General features: G+C 59.4%; 2 protein-coding genes across 4 annotated transcripts; one reads left to right on the top strand and one right to left on the bottom strand.

The window, feature by feature from the left end:
- The first annotated feature begins 1,747 nt into the window (after positions 1-1,747).
- Positions 1,748-13,756, top strand: CYTH2 (cytohesin 2). Of its 3 annotated transcripts, XM_075016026.1 has the most exons (14): positions 1,748-1,921; positions 2,285-2,489; positions 4,783-4,930; positions 8,576-8,723; positions 8,863-8,929; positions 9,097-9,215; positions 9,609-9,689; positions 9,812-9,924; positions 10,088-10,236; positions 10,398-10,510; positions 12,560-12,638; positions 12,876-12,947; positions 13,216-13,370; positions 13,617-13,756. In XM_075016026.1, the coding sequence occupies exons 4-14, from the start codon at positions 8,686-8,688 to the stop codon at positions 13,702-13,704; spliced, it is 1,074 nt and encodes a 357-aa protein (XP_074872127.1). In that variant the 5' UTR covers positions 1,748-1,921; positions 2,285-2,489; positions 4,783-4,930; positions 8,576-8,685; the 3' UTR covers positions 13,705-13,756. The 3 variants fall into 3 exon arrangements, with proteins under 3 accessions (XP_074872127.1, XP_074872128.1, XP_074872126.1); XM_075016027.1 differs by lacking the exons at positions 1,748-1,921; positions 2,285-2,489 and adding an exon at positions 4,101-4,386; XM_075016025.1 differs by lacking the exons at positions 1,748-1,921; positions 2,285-2,489; positions 4,783-4,930 and adding an exon at positions 5,014-5,407 and having other exon boundaries at positions 10,398-10,509; positions 12,562-12,638.
- Positions 13,757-15,989: 2,233 nt separating this feature from the next.
- On the bottom strand, positions 15,990-17,026 carry LOC142024240 (neuronal pentraxin-1-like). The gene is made up of 3 exons (XM_075016045.1): positions 16,841-17,026; positions 16,522-16,701; positions 15,990-16,427 (listed from the first exon to the last, which is right to left on the bottom strand). The coding sequence occupies exons 1-3, from the start codon at positions 17,024-17,026 to the stop codon at positions 16,218-16,220; spliced, it is 576 nt and encodes a 191-aa protein (XP_074872146.1). The 3' UTR covers positions 15,990-16,217.
- Between the last annotated feature and the right edge of the window lie 7,307 nt (positions 17,027-24,333).

The following is a 24,333-nucleotide window of genomic DNA, read 5'->3' as shown; positions in this document are numbered from 1 at the left end:
GGGGCGCAGGAGGTATGTTTCCAAGCAGAGCAGGCCAGGGGATTCCCACAGCAAGAGGCTTCTCCGTCCAGTGCCAGGGGCTCCTTGGACAATCTCACCACCAGCGCCAGGTGCTCCACTCAAAGGAGGAGGGGGAAGAGTCGGACTCAACAGAGAGGCTCTCCATGGTCTGTCCTGGGCCTGGCGCTCTTCTACCTCGCCAGGAGCGAATGGGGAGAAGGGTGGAGCGGCAAGGTGGCAAAATTTGCGGGTGATGCAGAAGGTTGCAGGGCATTTACCGTACATCCAAAGCTGCCTGCCAAGGGCTGCAAAGCTCCCTCGCAGCTCTGACTGAGTGGGCTGCCCACGGGCAGGTGGAATTCAGCGCTGGTAAATGCAAACTAAGGCGCATGGGAAAATACAATCCCAGATGTGTCTGACCAAGTGGGTCTGTGCCCACGAAAGCTGATGCTCCAAAATACCTGTTAGTCTATAAGGTGCCACAGGACTTCTTGTTGCTCTCATAATCCCAGCTGTAGGCATTGTCACAGAGTGGGGGGTCCCCGGGCCCTGCACCCCCGACCGCAGGCGGACGCGACTCTCACTCAGCAGGTGGAACAGGCGGGTTACGAGGCGACAGGGACACAGCTTGTGTGATGGAGTGGGGGATATGTGTGTATGTGGGGGGCTCACAGAGGGTGTGGGGGCTCCTGCGGAGGGTAACCGAGGCGACCAGGTGACACCTCTGGGCTGCAGACAAAGGGGGAGGTGGAGCCTGAGGGGTTTGAATGGGAACTGGGAGTTGGGAAGCAGTTGGTCTGGGCTGGGAGAGAGAGAGAGAGACAAAGGAGGGGCAAGGCCCTGGCGTGGGGGGGCCGTGTCTCCCCAGCATGGATTGGACTGGCGGTCCCTGCCGGCTGCACTGATCCCTCTGTACGACGCTGTGTCCATCAGCTAATAAACCCGCTGGTCTCCTGCTGAGTGAGCGTCACTCCTGCCTGTGGACGGGGGCAGAGCTTGGAGATCCCTCAACCCCATCACAGCATGAACAGACTTGTCAGCACGGCAACCAGAGCCGTCAGTACAATCCAGCTTGGGGACAGGGTCCCAGAGGGGGATCCTGAGCCGGGTTCTGGTCCTGCCCCCTTTCTCCCTCTCCAGCCACACAAGAATGAAATGCCCCACTCCACCCATCTGGTTGCCTGGGTTACAAATGGCATGAAGGGCCCTTGTGTATCTGCAAGAAGTCATCACCCAGTGATGCTGTGCCTAGGGAAACTGAGGCACCCACCTTGAATTACTCCAGGGCATCAGGAAACACATGCAACCTAATCAGGGGAATAAAATCCGCACACACCCCTCTTTGTCACATACGAAAGGATCGAGTCTGAATTAGGTCTTACCACTCAAGAAAGAGTTTTTGGAATCACTGTCGAAGAGGTGTCTGGAAACATCTGCTCCCTGTGCAGCGACAAGCTAAAAGGGGAACAGAATATTGGGAATCACGAGGAAGGGAAGAGATAATAAGACAGAAAATATTGTACTGGCAGAGCCAGGCACAATGATCTCAAGTAGCAGTGGGAGTGGGGTAGGTTGGATAGCAGGGAAAACTATTTCATCAGGAGGGCGGTGAAGCCCTGGAATGTGTTAGCGAGAGGGGAGGTGGAATCTCCATCCCTAGAGGTATTTAAGTCCCTCTTTGACAAAGCCCTGGCTGGCTGATTTGGTTGGGGTTGGTCCTGCTTTGAGCAGAGGATTGGACTTGATGACCTCCTGAGGCCTCTTCCAAGCCCAGGATTCCATGAGTCAAAGTACTGTCTCTATATGAAGTCGTGGCATGGCCCACAGCTTGCATGCGGTGTGTTGGTGGGGTTGCTTTATCTCCAAAAAGATCTGTTGGATTTGGAAAAGTTCCAGAGCCGGGCACCAGAAATGAGGAGGGGTAAGGAACAGCTTCCAGAGGGGAGAGATTAACCAGACCTGGGGGGAACGGAGATGCCGAAGGAGAGGGAGGGTGGGTTAGAGGTTTAGAAAATCAAGAACAATGTGAGGAACAAGAACAAGGAAATGTTATTGACTCCATCACTAGCACCACATGGGACGCTCACCCAGTGGAACGTAGAGGCAGCAGATTGAAAACAAGCAAAAGACATTGTTTCTCCACAGTCAGCCTGTGGATCAGTCCCTCACTGGCTACTAGCCAGGAAGGGCAGGGATAGGGGTCACCTCACCTCCGTTTGCCAGAAGCTGCAAATGGGAGATGGGGATGGGAGACATTTGCCTCTTATGTTTGTTCGTTCCTCAGCACCTGACATTGGCCTCTGTCGGAAGACAGGCTACTGGGCTAGGTGGATCGTTGGTCTGACCCACTCCCTTCCCAGAGCTGAGGTAGAACCCAGGAGTCCTGGCCCCGTCTCTCTCTCCAGAGTCAGTAGCAAAGGAGGACTTACATTACAATTTTAGGGCTAACCACGGTCCCCGAAGTGACCTGCCACAAGAGCTCAGACCAGGTAAGGATCAGAGCTGAGTGGGTCTCATAATTTGTCTTTTGTTTATGTAGGGAGTTAGTAGCTTTTCCCAGCATTATCCAGAGTGGCTGAGAGCTGGTGGGAAAGGTGGTTGATGAAAGATGGAGGGGGAAGGGGGGAAGGTGAACAGAGGGCTGAGGCAGGGACCCTGGAGGCAGGGCTGTCCCTAGGGGAGCTTGGAGCCCAGGGCAAACCCCCACCACAGGCCCAGTGCCTCTGCTGCACCTCTGTCCTCACCCACTTCCACCCGGCCCTTCCCCCATTCCCACCCCCGCCCAGCCTCCTTGTCCAAAGCGCCCTCCCTGAGCAATGCAAGACTAGGGCTGACCAGGGGGCCTGGCGTGAGGCAGCGGAGGGGGTTGGGCCCCCCTGTCACTGTGGCAGCAGGTAGCAGAGGACAGTGGGCAGGATGCTGGGTCACTCCCACTCCCCCCACCACACAGCGAGGGGAGCCCTGCTGCTGCCCTGCCCAAGCCCCCCAGGTGATCCCCAGGGCGGTTGAGGCAGCCGTCATGGGCTCCCCCAAAGCCCAAGGCCATCCTGCGGGTGGCAGGGCACTGGGTGGAGGACTGAGGGCAGGAGGCTGGAAAGGTGATAGGAAGCTGAGGGAGGGTGGAAGGGATGATGGAGGGGGCAGGACTGGAGGTGGGGGAGCTGGAGTGGGGGGGAGCAGGGAGGAGCTGGGGAGGGGGAGCTGGAGGGGGCAGAGCTGGAGGGGGCAGGCTGCATGGGTCCGACCCAATCCCAGCTGGGAGCTTGGGTGAATCTGGCAGAGTTTCGATCACTGGTTGCAGCTGCAGCTGGGGGAGCGCGGCCTTTAGCCTCCCCTTCCTGTCTGTCCCCCAGGCCAGGCCAATCCCCTTGCCCAGCTCAGGCTGCTATGGGGCAGGGTGTGGGGAGGGGCAGAGGTGAGCTCAGCGACCCCCGCCCGGCCCAGCTGCTCTGCAGCACGGAGCTGTGGCAGGTGGCTCTGCTGTCACCTTGTCCGGGCGATAAGGGGAACCCAAAATAACCCCTCAAGTGGTCCTAATCTTGGGTCAGGAGATAGGGGGTGGGCTGGGCCAGGGGAGGGTGGTGCACTCACTGTGCTCCTGGGGCGACTCCAGACTGAGCGCGGGGAGGGAGGGGCAGAACCCGGCTCTCCCCGGCCCCCCAACTCTCTGGAGCCCGAGTGCAGATCAGAGACAGGGACTGGGGGGGCACGGCCCACTGTTCCCCAGAGCCCCCCTAGCCCAGAGCCCCCCCAGCTGCTAATTCCATCCCTGGCAAGCAGCCTGGCACTTCCCTCATCACCAGAGACAGAGGGCTACGCAGGGCACTGCCCTGGGCACAGTGTGTCAACCGGACGCTACCTCTGCCAGTGCCCCTCACTCCCGACCCACAGCCCCTGCCAGCCCCCACCTCTCCCTCCTGACCCACAGCCCCTGCCAGCCCCCACCTCTCCTTCCTGACCCACAGACCCCATCTCTCCTTCCTGACCCACAGACCTGCCAGCCCCCACCTCTCCTTCCCGACCCACAGCCCCTGCCAGCCCCCATCTCTCCCTCCCGACCCACAGCCCCTGCCAGCCCCCCACCTCTCCTTCCTAACCCACAGCCCCACCAGGCCCCCACCTCTCCTTTCCGACCCACAGCCCCTGCCAGCCCCCCCCACACACAGATGTCCCTCCTGACCCACAGCCCCTGCCAGGCCAGCTCCCACCCTCCACTCATTTCAGACCCCCTGTAGCTCTGCCTCCCCCCAAACAGCCGTTTCTCAGAGGAGCTGGGAGGCTGCGGCTTGCTGGGGACGGGGGTCGCCCTAATCTTCCCAGCCGGGGCAGACGAGACCCCTGGGTTTATGCCAAGCGCAGGGCTGGCGTCCCCCACCCCCACCACAGGTGAGCTCAGCGCGCCCCCTGGGGCTGACGGGTGTGGCCGGGCTGGCCAGTCCCCATTGCAGCCACTTGTCCCCATGGTCCCTTGTTGGGAGGTTGGGGGCTGGGGTTGTGCATGGGGGGCGTTGTGTGGCTCTGTGGGTGCAGAGGGAAGAATGGGCGGGCGGAGCTGGTGGAGGCGTGTGTGTGTGTTCCCGTCCGTGCGTGTCCATCTGTGTCTGTCTGTGTGCATGTCTGCGTGTGTCTGTGCGTTTATATGCGTGTGCCACCCCCGTGTGCGTGTGCATGTGCGCGTGTGTCAGGGGCACGGCCCATGCCACCTTTAGGGCTGAATATTTATAATGTTCTCATTGATATGCATAACAACCTCATTAATTATTCATGACGTCGGGCCCTTAGCAACGGCCGAGCGCCCAGCAGGCCCCCAGCAACTGCCTGTTCTTGCAAGTCTGACCCGCGGTCACCGTCGGGGCGGAGGCCAGTGAAAGGCGCTTCAGTCTCCCATTGGTTGGCTTGTCTATCATTCATAGTGATTGACGGCGAAGGGGTGAGTATTTATGACTATTCGTACACTTGAGCTGTCGATCTACGAAAGGAGCGGGGGCGGGGTTGGATTTTTAGTCACTGATTGGTCAGACTGAACGTCAATAACTGGTAAGGCCGGCTGTCGAACTCCTTGTGGGTCTCATTGGACGAGATAGGTCTCAACCTTACAAGTGAGGCGGGCTTAATCATATTTCTAGTGTCCATTGGTTATTCTGTCTATCAATCTTGCAATCTGACGGGTTCATACGGGAGTCGCCTCCTCCCATTGGTTATTCTCGCGCCAAGGACGCGAGCCTCTTGGAATCCCGTTTTCCCATTGGCTAGTCCTGGGGAAGGAGGCGGGACGTTCCCGCAGTGCCGGGCCGGGCGGTTGCGGGAGAAGGAAGCAACCGCCGTCACCGCAGCGCAGACGAGACGAGTCCAGGGGCCGGAGCAGCCCCGGCGGCTGCTGCGGGCGCCATGGAGGACGGAGTCTATGGTAGGGCCCTGGGGCTGTATCACTCGGGGGGCTCCGCCCATTCACTGCTGCCGGGCGGGGAGGGGGGGGGGGGATTGCCGATTCCCAGGGGGCGGGGCTGGGCTGGGCTGGGCTGGATTGGATTGAACCACGCCTCCCTTTGTAGGGTGGTGGGCTGTACCAATCTCTTGCTTGTGGGGGGTGGCAGGCGTGTACCATTCTTCCCCCGTGAGTGGGTAGGTCGCTCCCGTCTAGGACAGGGTTGGGCTGTACCATTGCTTCCCATTATGGGTGTCCTTTTATTGAGGGAGGGGGGGATTGACTGATTGGGGTGGGGGTTGGGCCGAACCATTCCCTTGCAGAAGGGAAATGAGGAGAAGGCTGGGTTGTGCCATTTGGGCTGAACCATTTCCTATCTTTTGGGGAATCGAGGAGACGAGGGTGGGCAGAACCGCCTTTATAGGGGTGTTTGGGCTGTACCATTTTCTTGCTGCTGGGGAGCTGCCAGGGCTGTCCCATTCCTTCCCTTAATGAGGACAGAGGTTTGAACGATTCCAACCCTAATGGCCCCTTTGTAGGGTTGGGGGAGTTGGTTTGTACCATTGCTGCCCATAATGGAGAGTGAGCTCCCTTATTGGGGGAGGGTGGGAGAAAGGGGTTGGGCTGAACCATTTATTATTATATGTAGAGGGGGTTGTTGGCCTCAACCATTACCTCAGTCCCCCCTCTCCCACACCCTCATTGACTCCCGTCTCTGCCCAATGAGATGCAGACCCCGTGCCCTTAGTGGGCCCCACCCACCTGTCCGGGCATTTGTGCGCTGCAAGCTCCTTGGGGCAGGGAGCTTTATTCTGTGTGGTGCAGCTCCTGGCGCTTAGGGGCCTGATCCCAGCTGGGCTCCAGTGGCCGACAGAATCCAAATAACCCAGGCCCACGTACAGCCCCTGGCACGGAGGTGCCTGATCCGGGGCTGGCACTTTCAGTAGTCCTGTGCTGCAAGTAAACAACAGGATGGAGCATGTATTCTGCAAAGCCCTGGGCTGCCACAGTGGAAGTCAGCCAAACCAGAGCTCCCAGCCTCAAGCCATGGCTAAGGCCTGGAACTTGCGTTGATTTTGCATGTCAGTGATACTGGTCTGTGTGGACTGGTGGGAGGAGGAACTAGACACAGCACAGGACTCCCTGGCCAGCCCCCCAATCTGCCCTGGTGTATCTGCCTCTCTGCAGTGGGCAGGGGATCCCTGTATCATCATCCCCAGGGTCCCTTTCACCCTACAGGTGTCACAGGAAAGCTGCCGTGCATTTATTGAGAATGTAGCAGAAAAGCCTGAGACAAGTCGCTGTGTTCATCTGTGTCTTCGCAAAACAAAAAAGCTGTCCTGTAGCACCTTGAAGACTAATAATATTATTTATGAGAGGATGAGCTTTCATGGGATAGACCCACTTCCTCAGATCTGTGGAGTGCACGCGCGCACACAGACTCACACTCGCCAGGTGATGTTCTCTTTACCAGTCTGTTGCTCGCTTTCAATTAGTTGGCCAAGCCAATGAAATCCGAGGCTGGATCGGGACCATGTTGCTTTCAGCCTGGGCTGAGATCCCAGTGGACATGGCAGACGAACCCAAAGTGGTGACATAGCAGCAGCTTTCTTGCGTTGGGATGGGTGGACTTTGCATCGGTTTGCCAGTGCTCGTTCGCTCACATTTGTTCATGTTTCCTTAAGTTGTTCTTCTCATTTCTCATCTCTTGTCTCATCAGTCTGGTTTCCTTCGCCTCTGTCTTGTCCTCGTTGTTGATTGCTACCTTCTCCAGAGTTGCCACTGTGCCCCTTCCTCGAGGACCGGAGGGGTAGCCGTGTTAGTCTGGATCTGTAACAGCAACGAAGGGTCCTGTGGCACCTTATAGACTAACAGAAAAGTTTTGAGCGTGAGCTTTCGTGAGCACAGACTCACTTCATCGGATGCTGGTCTTGGAAATCTGCAGGGCCAGGTATAAATAAGCCAGAGCAAGGCTGGGGATAACAAGGTTAGCTCAGTCAGCAAGGGTGAGGCTTACTACCAGCAGTTGATCTGGAGGTGTGAACACCAAGGGAGGGGAAGCTGCTTCTGTATTTAGCCAGCCATTCGCAGTCTTTGTTTAAGCCAGAGCTGAGGGCATCGAATTTGCAGATGAATTGTAGCTCAGAAATTTCTCTTTGGAGTCTGGTCCTGAAATCCAGACTCCAAAGAGAAATTTCTGAGCTACAATTCATCTGCAAATTCGATGCCCTCAGCTCTGGCTTAAACAAAGACTGCGAATGGCTGGCTAAATACAGAAGCAGCTTCCCCTCCCTTGGTGTTCACATCTCCAGATCAACTGCTGGTAGTAAGCCTCACCCTTGCTGACTGAGCTAACCTTGTTATCCCCAGCCTTGCTCTGGCTTATTTATACCTGGCCCTGCAGATTTCCAAGACCAGCATCCGATGAAGTGAGTCTGTGCTCACGAAAGCTCACGCTCAAAACTTTTCTGTTAGTCTATAAGGTGCCACAGGACCCTTCGTTGCTGTTCCTTGAGGATGTGCAGCCATCCCAGCCCCTGACCTGGTCCTTCCCTAGAATCCCTGGTGATGGTCTTGCATTTATCACACACCTGCCTCACTCCCGCAGCTGAGGGCTTTCGTTAGCAAAGAGATGATATTGGCATTTAGGCAGAACGTAGATGCCGAAGCAGTCCTGTAGCACCTTGAAAACAAACAACTTTATTCACCAGGAAAGCAAGAAGTCCTGTGGCACTGTACAGACTGACAGATTTATTGGAGCATAAACTTTCGGGGGGGCAAAGACGCACTTGGTGGTTGTTTTTGCAGATACAGACTAACACGGCTACCCCCCCCCCCCGATATTTTATCAGTTTGCTGTTAGTCTTTAAGGTGCTACACGACTGCTTGTTTGGTTGTGAAGCTACAGACTGATGCGGTGACCCCCTGGGTCCACAGAACATCAAGTGAGTTTTAACAAACACTCCTCACGCTCTTCTACAATATTTACCTGACATCTGAGTCCAACTCAGGGACAGGTAAAACTATGACAGCCTTGGCCTAGAAGAGGTGTAAGTAATGTGGGATTTTGAACTCCAATGCACCCCACTTTCTCCCTCGCTCCTCGAGCGGGGGGTTCTGGCATCAGCTAACCTGCCACTTCCATCCCAGTGCCCCCAGACCTGACCCCCGAGGAGCGGCTGGAGCTGGAGAACATCCGGCGGCGGAAGCAAGAGCTGCTGGTGGAAATCCAGCGGCTACGGGATGAGCTGAGCGAGGCCATGAACGAGGTGGAGGGGCTGGAGGCAAATGAGGGCAGGTAAGGGGCGTGCTGAACCCCAGAGGGCCTGCGTGTCAGGGCCCAGCGAGGGGTCCTGTGTGCCAGACCCCTCCATGGGCTTGTACGCCGCTGGGGCTTTTTCAAGTGCTGTGACATGTGGCTGTTCTCCGTCGCACAGCAAAACCCTCCAGAGGAACCGGAAGATGGGGATGGGCCGTAAGAAATTCAACATGGATCCGAAAAAGGTAAGAAGGGGGGGCTGGGAGACAGGACTGCTGGGTTCTCTCTCTGGTTCGTTTCCCTCCATGCGTGACAGCTCCCTCCCTGGGAGGTGAACACAGCACCAGGGGGGCTGGAAGTGGAGTGGGCACAGTCTGGCCACCAGCTCCTGACTCCGCTTTCCTTGGCACAGGGGATTCAGTTCCTGGTGGAGAACGAGCTGCTGCACAACACGCCCGAGGATATCGCCCGCTTCCTCTACAAGGGCGAGGGGCTCAACAAGACGGCCATCGGGGACTACCTGGGGGAGAGGTGAGGGGGCGGGGCCACCATGGACCATCCGAGTGGGCGGGGCCATCAGGGATTACCTGGGGGAGAGGTGAGGGGGCAGGGCTACCATGGACCACCCAGGGGTGGGGAGGTGAGTGGGTGGGGCTGTTGGGGAGGGGAGAGGCCATTGGGGACTAGCAGGAGGAGAGGTGAGGGGGCGGGGCCGTCGAGGAGGGGAGAGGCCATTGGGGACTAGCAGGAGGAGCAGGGTGGGGCGGGGGGGCATCACGGCCTAGAGTGGCCCTGTGTGTAGGGGCAGGGCCATGGGGCTCAGGCGGAGGGGGGTACCCAGGGGGATCTTTCTGATGGGGAGGGGGCTGCCAGCCAGCCAGCTGTGTGGGAGGCTGGTTGCTCTTATCCCCCCGCCGCCCGCAGGGAGGAGTTTAACATCGCTGTGTTGCACGCCTTCGTTGACCTGCACGAGTTCACCGACCTCAACCTGGTGCAGGCGCTGCGGTGAGCCGGGGAGGGCGCTCTCTGGGTGGGGGGGGTTGGGGTCAGCTCGCCCCCCCTTATCTCAGCGATGGGGGGCCTGGTGGAGCCCCCTCTTACCCCCCCCGCACCTTCCTCCTCCCCAGGCAGTTCCTGTGGAGTTTCCGCCTGCCCGGGGAGGCCCAGAAGATCGACCGCATGATGGAGGCCTTCGCTCAGCGCTACTGTCTCTGCAACCCCGGCGTCTTCCAGTGCACAGGTACGGTGGGGCTGGCACCGGGGCACTCCCCAGCGCGGGGGACAGCGGGGGCTAGTGGTTGGAGCAGGCGAGGCTGGGAGCCAGGGCAGTGGGGTTCTCCCCTGGTGCTGGGAGGGGAGTGGTTCCGTCCCTGTCAGCCGCCCGCCCTTCTTCCTTCCCCCAGACACCTGCTACGTGCTCTCCTTCGCCGTCATCATGCTGAACACCAGCCTGCACAACCCCAATGTGCGGGACAAGCCCACGGTGGAGCGATTCATCACCATGAACCGGGGCATCAACGACGGGGGCGACCTGCCGGAGGAGCTGCTGCGGGTAGATGGGCCCAGTGGGCTGAGCTGGGCCAGGAGGGGAGTGGGGGTAGATGGGGCCACGGGGGTGGGGTAGGGGCGGGGCAGTAGAGGGGGTGTGGCCTCGTTCTGACTCCGCCCTGGGGCAGGGCGTGGCTTCGGGGTGACTCTGCCGCTCGCCCCCAGAACCTGTACGACAGCATCCGGAACGAGCCGTTCAAGATCCCGGAGGACGACGGGAACGACCTGACCCACACGTTCTTCAACCCGGACCGGGAGGGCTGGCTGCTCAAGCTGGGTGAGAGCGGGACCCCCGCCGCCCCGGACCCCAATCCCCCCATCCCCCCTGCCCCACGCGATCTGTGCATGTCTCTGCGCTCTCCTCTCTCTGTGTCCCACCCATCCTCACTGTGTCCTCAAAGCACCCACCTTCCTTCCGCAGCTCCAGGGAATCCCCACCCCAGCCTTGGCTAGGACTCCTGGGTCCCCCCAGCTCTCAGCCTCCCTCCCCCAGCCTTGGCAAGGACTCCTGGAGTTCCTCCTGCCCCCCTACATCCAGCGTTATCTGGGCTTTGTGGGTCTAGCTCTGATCCTGCCGCTTCCCACCACCACCTGGCTTTGGCTAGGACTCCTGGGTCTGTCTCTTCCCCGTCCAGCCGTCAAGTGCGTCTCTGTGTCAGCCCCAGCCCCATGGGCTGGGCCTCTGCCCGGCCGCCTGAACCCATCACTGCTGCTCCCCCCAAATCTTTCCCCACAAGGTCAGGTGTTTGGGGGGGGGTGTCATCTGCCAGTGCGACCCCCCACCCTCACCCCCTAGACATTCCCAGCACCCCCACTAGCAGGGCCACGGTGGGAAGGACGGGGTCATGTGGCTCCCACGGCAGCTCAGCCAGAGGCCCAGGCTGCATCTGGGGGCTTGGGGGTCTGGGTCCCAGGTGGCAGGGGGCAGTTAGCTGCAGAGATCTGGGGGAGTTGGTGGGTGATGGGGCAGAGAGGTGGATACAGGCCCAGGCTGCCATTAGGGGGCAGCACCGAGCCATGCGGGGGGGGGGTGAGCAGGGCCCAGCTCCCAGAGCAGGGGAGGGGGCTGGGGTCAGGCGTGGGGGTTCTTGCCCCACTCCAGAAGGCGAGAGGTTCTGTTGGTCAGAACAGGGTGCTGGGAGCCAGGACTCCTGGGGTCTCGCCCCTGCTCTGGGAGAAGAGACGGGTGTAGTGGTTAGAGCTGGAAGGATGTGGGGTGGGTGCTGGGAGCCAGGACTCCTGGGCTCTATTTAATCTCTGCCCGGGGGTGGGAGAATGGGGGTTTCCTTGGCCAGGTGCCAAGCAGGGAAAAGCCGGACAGAGCCCCCCCATGCCTCCCTGTGTTCCTAATTCCTGTGACACCCCCCTGCAGGAACCCCCCCAGCTCCCCTCCCTGTGGCAGGGGGTTGATGTGACCACGGTTTTTCCTCCTCACGTTGATGTAACTGATTTTTCCTCTTTCTCTCTCTTCTCTCGTCTCTGCCCCCCGCTCCCCTCTTTCTTTCTCCCCCCCCCGTTCTCCTCACCTCCCCCACACTCCTTCCCTCCGCTGCCCCCCCCATGCCCCTCCCACTCCCTCGCCGTCGATGCCATTTGCTCTTGGTCTCACCGTCCCTCCCCAGGAGGTAGGTAACAGGGCAGGGATGAGGGAGCCTGGCCCCAATGTCCTGCCCCTGGGAGCCAGATCAGTGCAAGAGACATTCACCCTAAGCCTTGGACTGGGTTGGGGATTCCCGCTGCCCCAGGGAAGGGGGGTCTCTGGCAGCACCCTGGAATCTTTGCACAGGTCTTGGGTTGGGGTTTGTCTCCGTGACTGTGTGTGTGCTCCATGGAGCCCCCAAAATCAGGGCTGGTGGTTAGAGCAGCAGAGGCTGGAAGCTAGGACTCCTGGGTTCTCTCCCTGGCTCTGGGGGCAGGGCCTTGGGGGCTAGTGGTTAGAGCAGGGGAGCCTGGAGCCAGGATGCCTGGGTTCTCTCCCTGGCTGTGGGGAGGAGTGGGGGCTAGTGGTTAGAGCAGCAGAGGCTGGGAACTAGGATGCCTGGGTTCCCTTCCAAGCTCTGGAAGGGGAGTTCTGCCAGTTACACGAGTTCCTCAGGCTCCCCTCCCGCTATGGCAGGGCTGTGCCAGGTCACCCACCTGCAGCCAGGGGGCACCGTGGGGGGTTTGGCCTGAATTTCCCCCCCACATGTGTCTGGGCGAGGGGGTCCTGCCTTGCTGCTTGTCTCTCACTGCCCCCTGTGGACCAGCGCAGCAGGGTGTAGCTACCCCACCCCTCCACAGCCATCCCCAGCCACCGCCCCACTGAGCCCCCGATCTCTTCCCCCCACAGGCGGGCGTGTGAAAACCTGGAAAAGACGCTGGTTCATTCTGACTGACAACTGCCTGTACTACTTCGAGTACACCACGGTGAGCAGCCCAGGGGCCCATCTACTCCGGCGTCTGGTCCCTGACCATGCTGGGACCATGCGCTGTGGCAGTAGACCCGAGCGCTCCCCCTAGTGGTCAGCAGTGGAGTTGCCTCCAGTGAACCATCTGCCCCAATCGCTCAGGGCCCCATGCACAGCCCTTCCGAGCCTCCTCCCTGTGGGGAGTCCCCCGGGCCAAGCCGCTTCTCCCCTCACTCCGGCTTTGTTCCCTCCTCAGGACAAGGAGCCGCGGGGCATCATCCCGCTGGAGAACCTGAGCATCCGGGAGGTGGAGGACCCCCGCAAGCCGGTGAGAACACCACCCCCTCCAGCCTTTGTGTCCTGCAGCCCCTGTCTGGCCTTATCTTCTCCAGCACCTTCCTCCTTGTCCTCTCTGGCGCCTGCCCGCACCCAGCCTCCTCCCTCCCCCCAGGGGCGCCAGCCTTTCAAGCATCAGAGCCTCAGGGGTGCCTGAGTTCCTGCTGTGGCTGCAGGGGAAGGGGAAGGAGCGGCCTGGGGTGTGACTGGCTGGCGTGGCCCTGACCCCTGACTGATGCTGTCTCTCTCCTCCCCACCAGAACTGCTTCGAGCTCTACATTCCCAACAACAAGGGCCAGCTGATCAAGGCCTGCAAGACGGAGGCGGACGGGCGGGTGGTGGAGGGGAACCACATGGTCTATCGGATCTCTGCCCCCACGCAAGAGGAGAAGGACGAGTGGATCAAATCCATCAAGTGAGGAGCGCCCCACCTCCCCCCGGCCCCCGCCGGGAGAGAACCCAGGAGTCCTGGCTCGTAGCCCCTCCCGGGGTATTGGGGGTTGATGATTCCAGCTTGATGTGGCAGGGCAAGGTCTGATCCGCCCTGGGTGGGGCGGACAGGAAGCGGGGGCATTCCCCACTGGGGTGGATGAGCCAGGGGGTGACTCCCCCCAGAGCCAGGGCTCTGTCTCAGCCTCCCCTAATGCCCCACTCTCCGCAGGGCTGCGGTCAGCGTCGATCCCTTCTACGAGATGTTGGCTGCCCGCAAGAAGCGCATCTCGGTCAAGAAGAAGCAGGAGCAGGCGTGAGCCCAGCCGCCTGCCTCGCACTCTCCCCATCTACCCCTTGGGGCTGCGCAAACTGACACCCCGGGCCGGGGGCCCAGCCACGGACAGACGGACCAACTTCCCCTCCTCCAGCATCTGTGTGCATCACCAGCCGGCTCTGTCTTCCGACTCCCTGCCCCCGGCACACTGCCTTGGGCTACAGTCCCCTCCCCAGGAGCCCAGCTGCCTCCTCCTCTCTGGGAAGAAGGGGCCTCTGCCCTGTCACAGGCTGAGGACCTTGTGACAGATTCTGATCAGGAGTGACTCTGGAGTGACCCTGCAGGAGCAGAGCTCAGAATCCAGCCCTGCCCCTTTGCAATCAGGAGTGACTCTGGAGTGACCTGAGATCAGAATCCACCCTGCCCTCATGCAATCAGGAGTGACTCTGGAGTGACCTGAGATCAGAATCCAGCCCTGCCCTCATGCAATCAGGAGTGACTCTGGAGTGACCTGAGATCAGAATCCAGCCCTGCCCTCATGCAATCAGGAGTGACTCTGGATTGACCCTGGGTGAGTTGAGACTCTGGTCCTGCCCTGGCTACAAACTGGAGTGACTCCAGATTGACCTGGACTGACTCCGTAGCCTCAGCACTTTCCTTTGTGGGTCTGTGGATTCTCAGGGGCTGACCCCAGGCTCCCACTGACACTAATCAGCCCCCCGGTGCAATAAGCTATTTCCTGGCAACCCTGGAGACAGGGCTCTACCCCTACAGCCAGCTAGGAATTTACCCACAATGCAGTGCTCCCTCCATGGCCCCAGGTGCTAGCAGAGTCCCAGTGGTGTCTGGTGCAGCTGTCCTTCCCCCGACCAATTCAGGCAGTGCCAAGTGTGGGGGAGGGCAGTCCCAGCTGGCATTGCCCTCTCAACAGTGCCCTCTGCAGTGCCCCCAGGTAGCCAGTGTTGGGGGGGGGGGGCTGGTGCTTCCCCCACCACCAGATTTTTAACTCTTCCCGGGGTAACCCACCCCCACATACACACTTTTGGCCCTAGAGCCCCCCCATTTCCACGCCCCTGCTCAGGGCTCCAGGAACACACACTACGGGCTGGGGGACACCCTCCCCGCCCCCCAAGTTGACAGCTGTTGGCTTTCACCCGCGGGGAATCCCGGGCTTCCGATTCCCCTCCCACCGTGAGAAAGCCTGGCCTCTTGCCAGGAGTCGATAGGGGGCCATCCCTCCCCGCCAGGGCCGGTCTCTGCTGCCCCCCACCATTCTGCAGCCGCCAGCGTGGGGCATGCCGGGAGCAGCATGGGGGAACCCCCAGGCTCAGCAGCTCCCAGAGGCGCCAGGAGCCTGCCAGCAGGACCCCTCTTCTCCCACGCCTGGGACCCCTGGGCAGGCTGCCTCCTCTCAGCGCAAGGGATTTCACCCCCGCCCCGGTTGCTGGTCTGGACAGTGGGGACTGGTGCTGCCCCCTCACCGGCGGCGGGACTCCAGGGTGGGTTCCAGTTTTTGTAATTGTTATTTAAAGATTTAATGGATCTGACTTTCAGTGGGATTAAAACACTACCGCCTTGAGTACAAGCTGGGGGCTGCTGCGTGTTTTGCTGGGGAGCAGAAGCGGGAGGCTCCCAGTCAGGGCAGCAACCACCCTGGTCGGGAAGGGGAAGGGGCACCTTAAGCCTTGGTTTGGGACTGGCAGCCAGGAGTCCTGGGTTCTGTTCTGGCCGTGGGAGGGGAGTGGGACCTAGTGGTTAGCGGAGAGCTGGCAGCCAGGCTTGCGGGGAGGGTGACTGAATGAGCAGGTGGTCTGTGGCCTTGCTCAGCCCTTAGCCGGTTATTGTCTGTCCCCGTTGCCCCCAGCCCTCCTTGGGAGCCTGGGGTGGGGGGTGCGGCTCCTGACGTGGGGCCCTGTTGCCGGCTACTGGGCTGCAGCCACTTGGGGATGGGACACATTGGAGACGCTCAGACTAAAGACTGACTCGGGCAGCGCTGGGGCTGCTGCTGCCGCCTTGGCAGGTTTATTCTGTTCTTCCCGCGTGAGAAAAGCCTCAACCCCCTATGTGAAACAGTCCGGGCTATGCTAGGCAGGACAGCCGGCCCCAGCCCGAGGCTAAGAGCAAGAGCAGGAAGGGGGGCTTCTGGCCCCCTGCTCTAACCCCTAGATAGCTCCCCTCCCAGAGCTGGGGAAAGCCAGGCATCCAGCCACCCCCGCTCTCACCACTAGACATCACTCCCCTCCCAGAGCTGGGGCGAGAACCCTGCCCTGGGATGCCCTCCCTCACTCTAATCACTAGACTTACTTCCCTCCCAGAACGCGGGTGATAACCCAGGAGTCCAGGCCTCCTCCCCTGCTCTCACCACTGGACATCACTCCCCTCCCAGAGCTGGGGAGAGAACCCAGGCGTCCTGGTGCTGCTCTTCTAACCACTACACCCCACTCCCCTCCCAGAGCTGGGGAGAGAACCCAGGTGTACTGTCTCCCTGCTCCACCCACGAGTCACCACTGTCCTCCCCAAGCTGGGGAGAGGGGCCCGGTCCCCGAGCCTACAAGCTCAGTGGCAGGCGTTGAAGGGCAGCTTGGCGGCCCCACCGTGCAGTTCCAGTGAACCCTCGGCCCAGGCCACGAGGTCGCCGTGGACGTGGCCGGCGCAGGTGGCCAGCTGGTAGACCTCGCCCGGCGCCAGGACGTGACTCCACACGTTGAAGTCGGCCAGCTCCCCAATGAAGGCCTGGGTGGCGTCGAAGCGGCCGCCCAGCGTGTCCTGCGGGGAGGGAAGAGAGGTGAGGGAGAGGTCGCAACCCCCCCCCCAACACTCACCGCTCAGGGAGGGAGGACCCCAGAGGGGAGGCTCCTACCTGCTCCTGCCCCAGGATGAAGATGCCCCCTGGCTTGATGGGGTGCCAGGGGGCCAGGTTCTCCCCGCTGCCCCGCCGCACCCCGTCCTGGTAGCTCTCCCACACGCCGTCCCGCGTGGACCAGGTCACGCAGATGTGGTGCCACTTAGCATCGTGGATGGCCAGGGGCAGGGTGGCAGCCTGCAGGGAGGCGGGGGAATGGTTAAGGGCCACGCTTGCTCCCTCCCTGACTCTGCCCTGGGTGGGACCCCCCTGTGGCATGGAGCCCCACCCCCCCACCCGCCTGCTGCGGACCCCTCCCCCCAACTCCCGCCTGCACCTTGTCGTTGATGAGCAGCTCCATGGGGTTATTGCCCCACTCGATGAGCACCAGCTCGTTGGCCTGGCCGGGCACGGCGTAGGAGAAGGGGGTGCCGACGCCGGGCGCTGAGCTGGACTTGAGCCAGAGGCAGACCGTGAAGGCGAACAGCTCATGGTGCAGCGTCCGCTTCACCTTGACGTACATGTAGTTGGTGCGGAGGGGGAAGCCCACGCGAAACGCCTCGGCCGGCTTCTCTGGCTTGTGTCCTGCGGGGAGGAGTCAGCGTCAGGGCGAGGGGCAGATGCTGGCAGCCCCAGGGCAGTGGTGGCGAGGGAGAGACCCTGGCCAATAGCCAGTCAGCCACCTCCCTCTGCAGTCGTACAGGCCTCTAGCCTTCCAGCCAGTCACTCCCCCAGAAGCTGGGTCCCGGCCCCCAACTCCTGGCAGGACCAAATGTCCCAGCTGAGCGCCTGGCCCAGCCCTGGCAGGCGTATGGCTAACCTGCTCTGAAATGTCTCCAGCGCTGGAGAGTCCACAACCTCCCCAAGTCATGTACCCCAGGGCTTGGCCACTGTCATGGCTGGAAAGATTTTCCTAACGGCCAACTTAGAACTCCTTTGCTGCAATTTAAACCAATTGCTCTGGGTCCTCTCCTCACAGGTTAAGGAGAAGAAACGGCCTCCCTCCTCTTTGTAGCGCCCTTTTAGGTACATGGAAGCTGTGATCACATCCCCCTCTTGGCCTCCTCTTCTCCAGACTGAACAGCCCCACTTCTCTCGGTCTGCCCCCAGAGCTCGTGTTCGCTCGCCCTTGCAGCGTGGTTGTCGCTCGCCGCTAGGCTTTCTCCAGTTCAGCCACATCTTTCTGGAAATGCAGCTCCCAGAACTGGACACACGCCTCCCGCTGAGGCTGGAGCAGCGCAGAGCGGAGCTGAAGAACGACGCCTCGTGTCCTGCTCACAGCTCTCCTGTTAACGCAGCCCAGGGGGCTGTTTGCTGTTTTAGCAACGGGGTTGCAGTGACTCGTATTTAGCTTGTGGGCCACTCTGACTTCCCAGATCCCCCTCGGCAGTTCTCCTTCCCAGGCAGCCACTTCCCGGGCTGGATGTGTGAAACAGATTGTTGCTTCCTGAACGGGATCAGCCATCTCTCATTCCATCCCGCCCTCCCTCAGTCCAGAGATCCCACCCTCCTTTCCTCCACCCCTAGGTCCATCCATCCTTTCCTCCACCCATCCCTCAGTCATCCAAAGCCCCATCCATCCAGTCCTCCCTCGTTTCCTCTGCCCGTCCTCCTAGCCAGGCTCCATTGCATTCATCCCGTCAAAGGTCCCGCCCCAGCTTTGCCCCCATGCAGGCAGTTTTCCACTCTGCCAGCCACCCGACCCCCTGGCATTGTAGCTGTAATCTCACCCGCCTGTCTGTCATGTTACCCACCCGCCCAGCCCTGCGGTGCGTCCTGGTCATCCACCCTCAGCTCCGGTCTGTACCCTTCCGTTCCCCCCCCCTCCCCGTCCCGACACCCCACAGCCCTGCCCCTCACCCTTCTCCTGCGAGCCGTGGCCCCCGTTCTTGTGCCCCCGGTGCGGCTCCTCGTGGCCGTGGTCGTGGTGCTCGGTGGCGTTGAATTTCTCCCGGATCTGGTGCTCCAGGATGCTGATTTTCTTCTGCAGGGCGTCACGGAGGGAGATGGAGAACAAGGAGCCGTTGCTGCTGTGCTGGGGGTGGGGGCGGGGGGAAGGAGGGGGGGTGTGAATGAGACCTCTGTGCCCAGCTACCCTGGCATCCCACCCCTGCTAGCCCGGAGCAGCCCATGGGCCCATCTAACCTGGCACCTGGCTCCATAAATCCCAAGGCCGGTGCGATCATCTGCGCTCACCCTCTGCCTCGCGCAGGCCGGAGCCCTGCTCCGCAGTAACGGCCAGGGCCAGGCCGCTGAAGGGGAGGGCACCGGTGATTTCAAGGGGTCTGGGGCAGGGGCGGTGCGCAGAGTCCCAGCCCCTTTAAATCGCTCCAGAGCACCACAGTGGTGCTCCACGCAGCTCTGAGGGTTGCCCGGAGGAGGGGGGGATCCTGTGTGCTGCAACCAGGTAGCCTGGGAGGGGGGAGGAGGGCTGGCTGCCCTCGGCCCCACCCCTTCTGCCATGTGCCCCGCCCCTCCCGCCCTCACCCTGTCTCTCCTTCCCTTGGCCCCTCCCTCACTCACCCTGTCCCTCCTGCCACAGGCCCCGCCCTCACCCTGTCTCTCCTTCCCTTGGCCCCGCCCCTCCTGCCACAGGCCCCGCCCCTCCTGCCCTCACCCTGGCCCTCCTGCCCTTGGCCCTGCTCCTTCTGCCCTTGGTCCCAACCCCTTTTGAGACCATGGAGCCCCCCCACCCCACCTTGCTCAGGGGCCCAGTGTGGCTGTCGCCTCCTCTGCCCGGGGCTGGTCTCTTAGAGAACCCCCCAGCTAGGCCAACGGGGCTGACAGCTTCACCCAGCCCCTGGGCAAGGTGGGGGCGAGGGCTGCTCTTCACGTCCAGAAGCCTCAGACAGAAGGCATGGGGCCAGGGCAGCCAGCCCCCCCAATCCCCCCAGTGCTGTCTGGGCCATGGCAGCTCCCCTGCCCCCAGCAGTTCCTGGAGCACCCAGCACAGCGATTCAAAGGGTCTGTGGTCCCAGCCCCATTATATGCCCAGGCCCTGGGGCAGGTCCCTCGCCGGCGGGCCTGATCCTGGCTGAATCAGTGTGAGCGATGCAGGAACCCCCTCCGCACCCCCCATCCTGGCCAAATCATTCCAGGGTGAATTTTGCTGAGGGTCAAACTTTTGTGCCTTCTTCGCAGTGTGTGGGTGTGGGTGTGGGTGTGGGGCGCCTCACATGGGTCCACCTTGGCCACTGCGACCCTCAGATCTCTTCCCAGCATCCTGCCGCCCAGCAGTGGCGCTGCAATCATTTTTACAGAGAGCCAGGAGTCCTCACCCTCCCTGCCCCCTTTCGTCCTGGCTGTCCCCCTCCACCTTTCAGAGTTGGGGCCAGGAGAGGGGCTGTGGCTCTGGGTAGGCAGATGGGAAACACGGGCAGAGTTAAGGAGATCGAGGCTGGGATCCTGTGTGCGGGGCTGGGAGTAAAGCCGGTGACAGCTGCGACCCCGCAGGCGGATGCCAGGTGCAGGGCTATGACCAGAGGCCTGGGTGCAGCTCTGGGTCTTACTCTCTAGTTACTGACAATTACCAAGGTAGCAAACCTGGTGATGCTTTCTTGGCAATTGTCAAGAAATAGAGGCGAAGAAATTGCTCCCTGGGAATGCTGCGGAAACAGGAAATCTGGCACAGCTGGTCTCGTATGGAGCCAGGTACTTTCAGGAACAGGTATGGGGACCCACCTCATGAGCCCAATGCCGGGGATCAGGCACAATACAGTGGTCAGAAACTGTCTCCACCTGCTAATGGGAATAAGGGGATGGGACGCTGGTGAGGCCTTTCCTTCGCCAGGCGCAGCTGGCAGTGGATTTTGCCGTTGGTCTCCTATGGGGAACACCCCCTTGCATTAACGCCTTCCGTCAACGTATGTGCGGCTGGCCGGTCCCCAGCAGGAGGGCAAGCAGAAGGAAGGGCCCCTGGCTGGAAAAGTTTCCTGGGATGCAGGCTAAAACCATATTGGCCTGGGGGGAAATGGAGGGGCAGGTTTAATGGGAGGGGCGGCTCCTCCTCTGCGACGCCAGGAGGCAGAGGAAGGACTGAAAGCTGCCGCCTCAAGTGTGTTACCACAGGGCCTTCTGGTACAAATGGCCAGCGCTAGGAACGCCCCCGTCTGGCCTGTGCTGCGAGGGGCTGGGAAGACCTGGCGAATGACAGTGGAGTTCAGAGCATTAAATGCAGTAACCCCAGCCACGGCTTCAGTCGTGGCTATGTACCAAGATGGAGCTACCGCAGGGTGGCACAGGGTCCGGCAGCTGGACCTGCAGGAGGTGGGCCAGGCATGAAGTCCTGGGCTTTGCGGGGGCTGCAGCATCCCTCATTTCCGCATCTGTGCTTCCCAGGAGAAAGCCCCTGTCCTAGGAGCCAGACAATGTTTGTTTCTTCCTGGACACAGGTACATTGAGCTGCATGAAACGCCCCAGTGCTGGCGTGCTGTTTGCCAAGCTTCGTAGCTCCGATGGATCCTCTGGGTTATTTACCACCCTGCATTTCATGTCGTGTGTAAACGTCACCAGGTTTCATGGTGTCTTCCAGATCATGATGATTCACTAGCCTCGGGCCAAGGGCCGATCCCCTTGAAAACATGCCTGCTTCCTGGCGATACTCCATTCGCAGTTGTATTTTAAGACCTATGGTCAGCCAGTTTTTAAATCATTTCCCTGTGTGCTGTGCTGGTGTAATGTGATTTAGTTGTTTTAATCAAAATGCCAGGTGCTACTGTGTGAAATGGTGCCAAGAAGTGTAAGTGCATTACATCAGCTCTGTTATCTTTATCAGCCAAACTTGTTGCCCTTGCCAAAAGAGATTAGTTAGTCAAGTTAGTTTGATAGGATCTATTTGCCATAAACCCATGTTGATTGGCATTAATTACATTGTCTGCCTTCCTCTAATTCTTTATTAATTCAGTACTCTATCAGCCACTCCATTATCTGTCTTGGAATTGATGTCAGACTGACAGGCCTGTGAGTGCCTGGGTCATGGGTCTTTTACTGTTTTTAAATAGTGGCACACTATTGGTTTTCTATTAGTCTTCTGTAACATCTCCACTGCTCCAAGACTTCATGAAAATCAACATTACTGGTCCAGAGAGCTCCTCAGCCAGCTCTTTTAAAACTCTTGATTGCAAATTATCTGAACCTGCCGATTTAAACAGTCTAACTGAGGATGCTGCTCTTTAAAACCCCCCTGAGATCCTGGTGGAATGAAAATGCATTTTCATATGATAGTCCATCGTCTGTTTTTTTGCCCTCCAAATATGCAGCAGAAATATTTGTTGAATAGTGTTGCCTTTTCTGAATTATTGCTGATAATTCTATCATCTACATCTAGCAATGGGTAAGTACCCTTGGTAGGGTTCATTTTATTTCTAATATACTTAAAAAAATCTCCTTCTTGTACTTAACTCTGCTGGACATGCACACTTCTAAGTGCTGTTTCTTTACTTCCCTTATCAATTTTCTACGGTTCTTAACTTCGGCTTTATATTCATTCTTCTCAGCTTCCCTTTTGCATCTGATTTATTATCTTCATTACTATCTGCTTCCCGTATCTTCCAGTTGTTATATCTATTTGTCTTTACTTCCTTTCTAAATCAGACTGTGGTGTTAACCAGGAGAGCGTTCTTCCACGTCTGTGGTTCTGCGGCCTCCGCTATCATGGTCTTAGGTAATTTCCAAAGCTCAGTCACACTTCTCTGGTTCAATTTTGCCCTTTGAAAGCAACAAGGCAGTATCTCACCGCTCTGGCCTGGCCTTTTATGGCACATTATGAAGGCCTTCAAGCTATGCTTCCTCCTGTCCAAGCCATCATTAATTTCTAGGTCTGTGATCAGTTCCTTGCTCTCAGTCAGGATTTCCAGCTTCCCCAGCATAGGACTCCAGCTTTTTAGACAGGAAATTGTCTGCAAGGATGTTGAGAAATTCGCAGGGTGAGTTCGTGTTGGCAGCACACGCACGTTGCTCAAATTGAAGCCCTGGGGATCAGGCAGCATTTGGACCTCTTTGTTCTAGAACAGCGTTTCTTAAACTTTTTGAGGGAATGTCGAACAATAATATTTTTTACGTGGAACACATATAAAGATTTTCCTCCAAACAATTGTCAGACCAACAAAGCAAAAAGCCCCAAACAACAACAAATACAGCAAAACCAAAATGAGGAAGCTGAATCAGGTACCCTAGCAATTAAGAAGTAACCTTGTAGCTGGTCTCAATAAAGGAAAATATGGCTAACGACAAAGCATTGGACACTCGTGGCACACCAGCGAGTTGTTCGTGGAACACCAGTGTTCAGCAGAATATAGTTTAAGACACACTGCTCTGGAAGGTGTAAGTATCTGTTCACTCTGGTCCCTAATGTGATTGTTAGGCCGTTGATCTGTAAGCGTAGCTCATTCTCTCCCCGGTGGTTCGGGACGCAGAGACAGGGCATGCCAGCTCAGGCGTGGAGTTGTCTTTTCCTGCTCAGTCCTTCCTGAATAACCATGAATTTTAACCCGCTAGGCTTCAGGGATACCAGTCAGCACACCCATGTGAGCCATGGTGCTTGGCTGTGGCCCGGGTGCTGAGGTTTGCTGTGTAGGCATCACGAGCTGCTCCTCCCTTCCCAGCCTTTGCATCCTTGATTCATTGGTTCTCAGCATCCTGATTTTGGGCCGAGCCCCAGGCCCCACTTCGCTCCCAGCCCGTTCTGGAGCCAGGCTGGCTGAAAGTGACGAGCCAGGACCTAACACAGCTGGACGCAACTTTTAGAGAGACACCCCTCCGCCTTGGAATCCCCAATTCAGGCCCTGTTCTCCTCCCCCGACTCCTCTGGCCCGGGGTGGCAGGAGGGATGTAACCTCCCTTCCCAACAACCAGCCAGGCTGTTCAAGTTTTCCAGGCAGCTAAAAAGGGACGAACAGGAAGGAAGAGGCCGAAGGGTTTTATATTTAGCTGAATGCTCCTGCCGGGACCTGAGCTGCCCCCACTAATCCATCCCCCTCCTCCCGCAGAGTCGGGGGCCCCAATTAGCACCAGCGCTGTGAAGCTACTGAGAGTAACGGCACTTCCTTTGGACAAATCTTGGGGTGATTGCAGTGGGGTGGGCAGGCAACCTGATCCACCTCTAGACCCCCATTCTTCTTCCACGTGCCACGGCGTGAACCCAGGTGTCCGGGCTCCCAGCTCCCTCCTGCTCTAACCACTAGACCACATGCCCTTCCCAGCGCTGGGGCGAGACCCCAGGAGTCCCAGCTCCCATGCTAACCACCAGGCCGCATGCTCTTCCCAGCTCTGGGGAGAGAACCCCGGACTCCTATCTGCCAGCCGCCCCTCCTCTTTGTGGGATACAGATATTCAGGAACAGGCCTTCACTCTAGCAGTGGAGGGTTGAACCTGGTCCCAGGGCTGGAAGTTGAGGCAATTCACATGAACATACATTCAGCTACCAGACAGGTGCCCCCGGTGGTTTCTCCATCACTGCTGAAGTGGGGGTGTCCCTGAACCCTTGGGCCTGGCCTGGGAACACCTGGGGACATCCTCTAGCCTGGGCTATGGAGGTCGGACTGCACAATCACTAAGGGGTCAGGAGGCGGGGTGGGGTGTCTATGCTTCTAGCTGCCAGGTCACACTCCTGTCTAGTTCACCTTGAGAAATGGGCCATGGGGCCTACCGCCTGCAGGGAACCCCAGTTCCCACCTGGTCCCAGGGCAGGACTGGCTGGATTGGGGAGGGGGCACAGGGAATGGGGCACAGGACCTCCCCCCCTGCAGGAAGCTGCCTGGGACCCCCATGGGAAATGTACATCTCCTGGGCCCATCCCAGTGATTCAAGCGCAAAGGGGTCTTCAGTGGGGTT

Source organism: Carettochelys insculpta, chromosome 22 (assembly GCF_033958435.1).
Source record: "Carettochelys insculpta isolate YL-2023 chromosome 22, ASM3395843v1, whole genome shotgun sequence".
Lineage (NCBI taxonomy): Eukaryota > Metazoa > Chordata > Testudines > Carettochelyidae > Carettochelys > Carettochelys insculpta.
The sequence above is the reverse complement of the archived record's forward strand: the minus strand, read 5'-3'. Positions and strand labels throughout refer to the sequence as shown.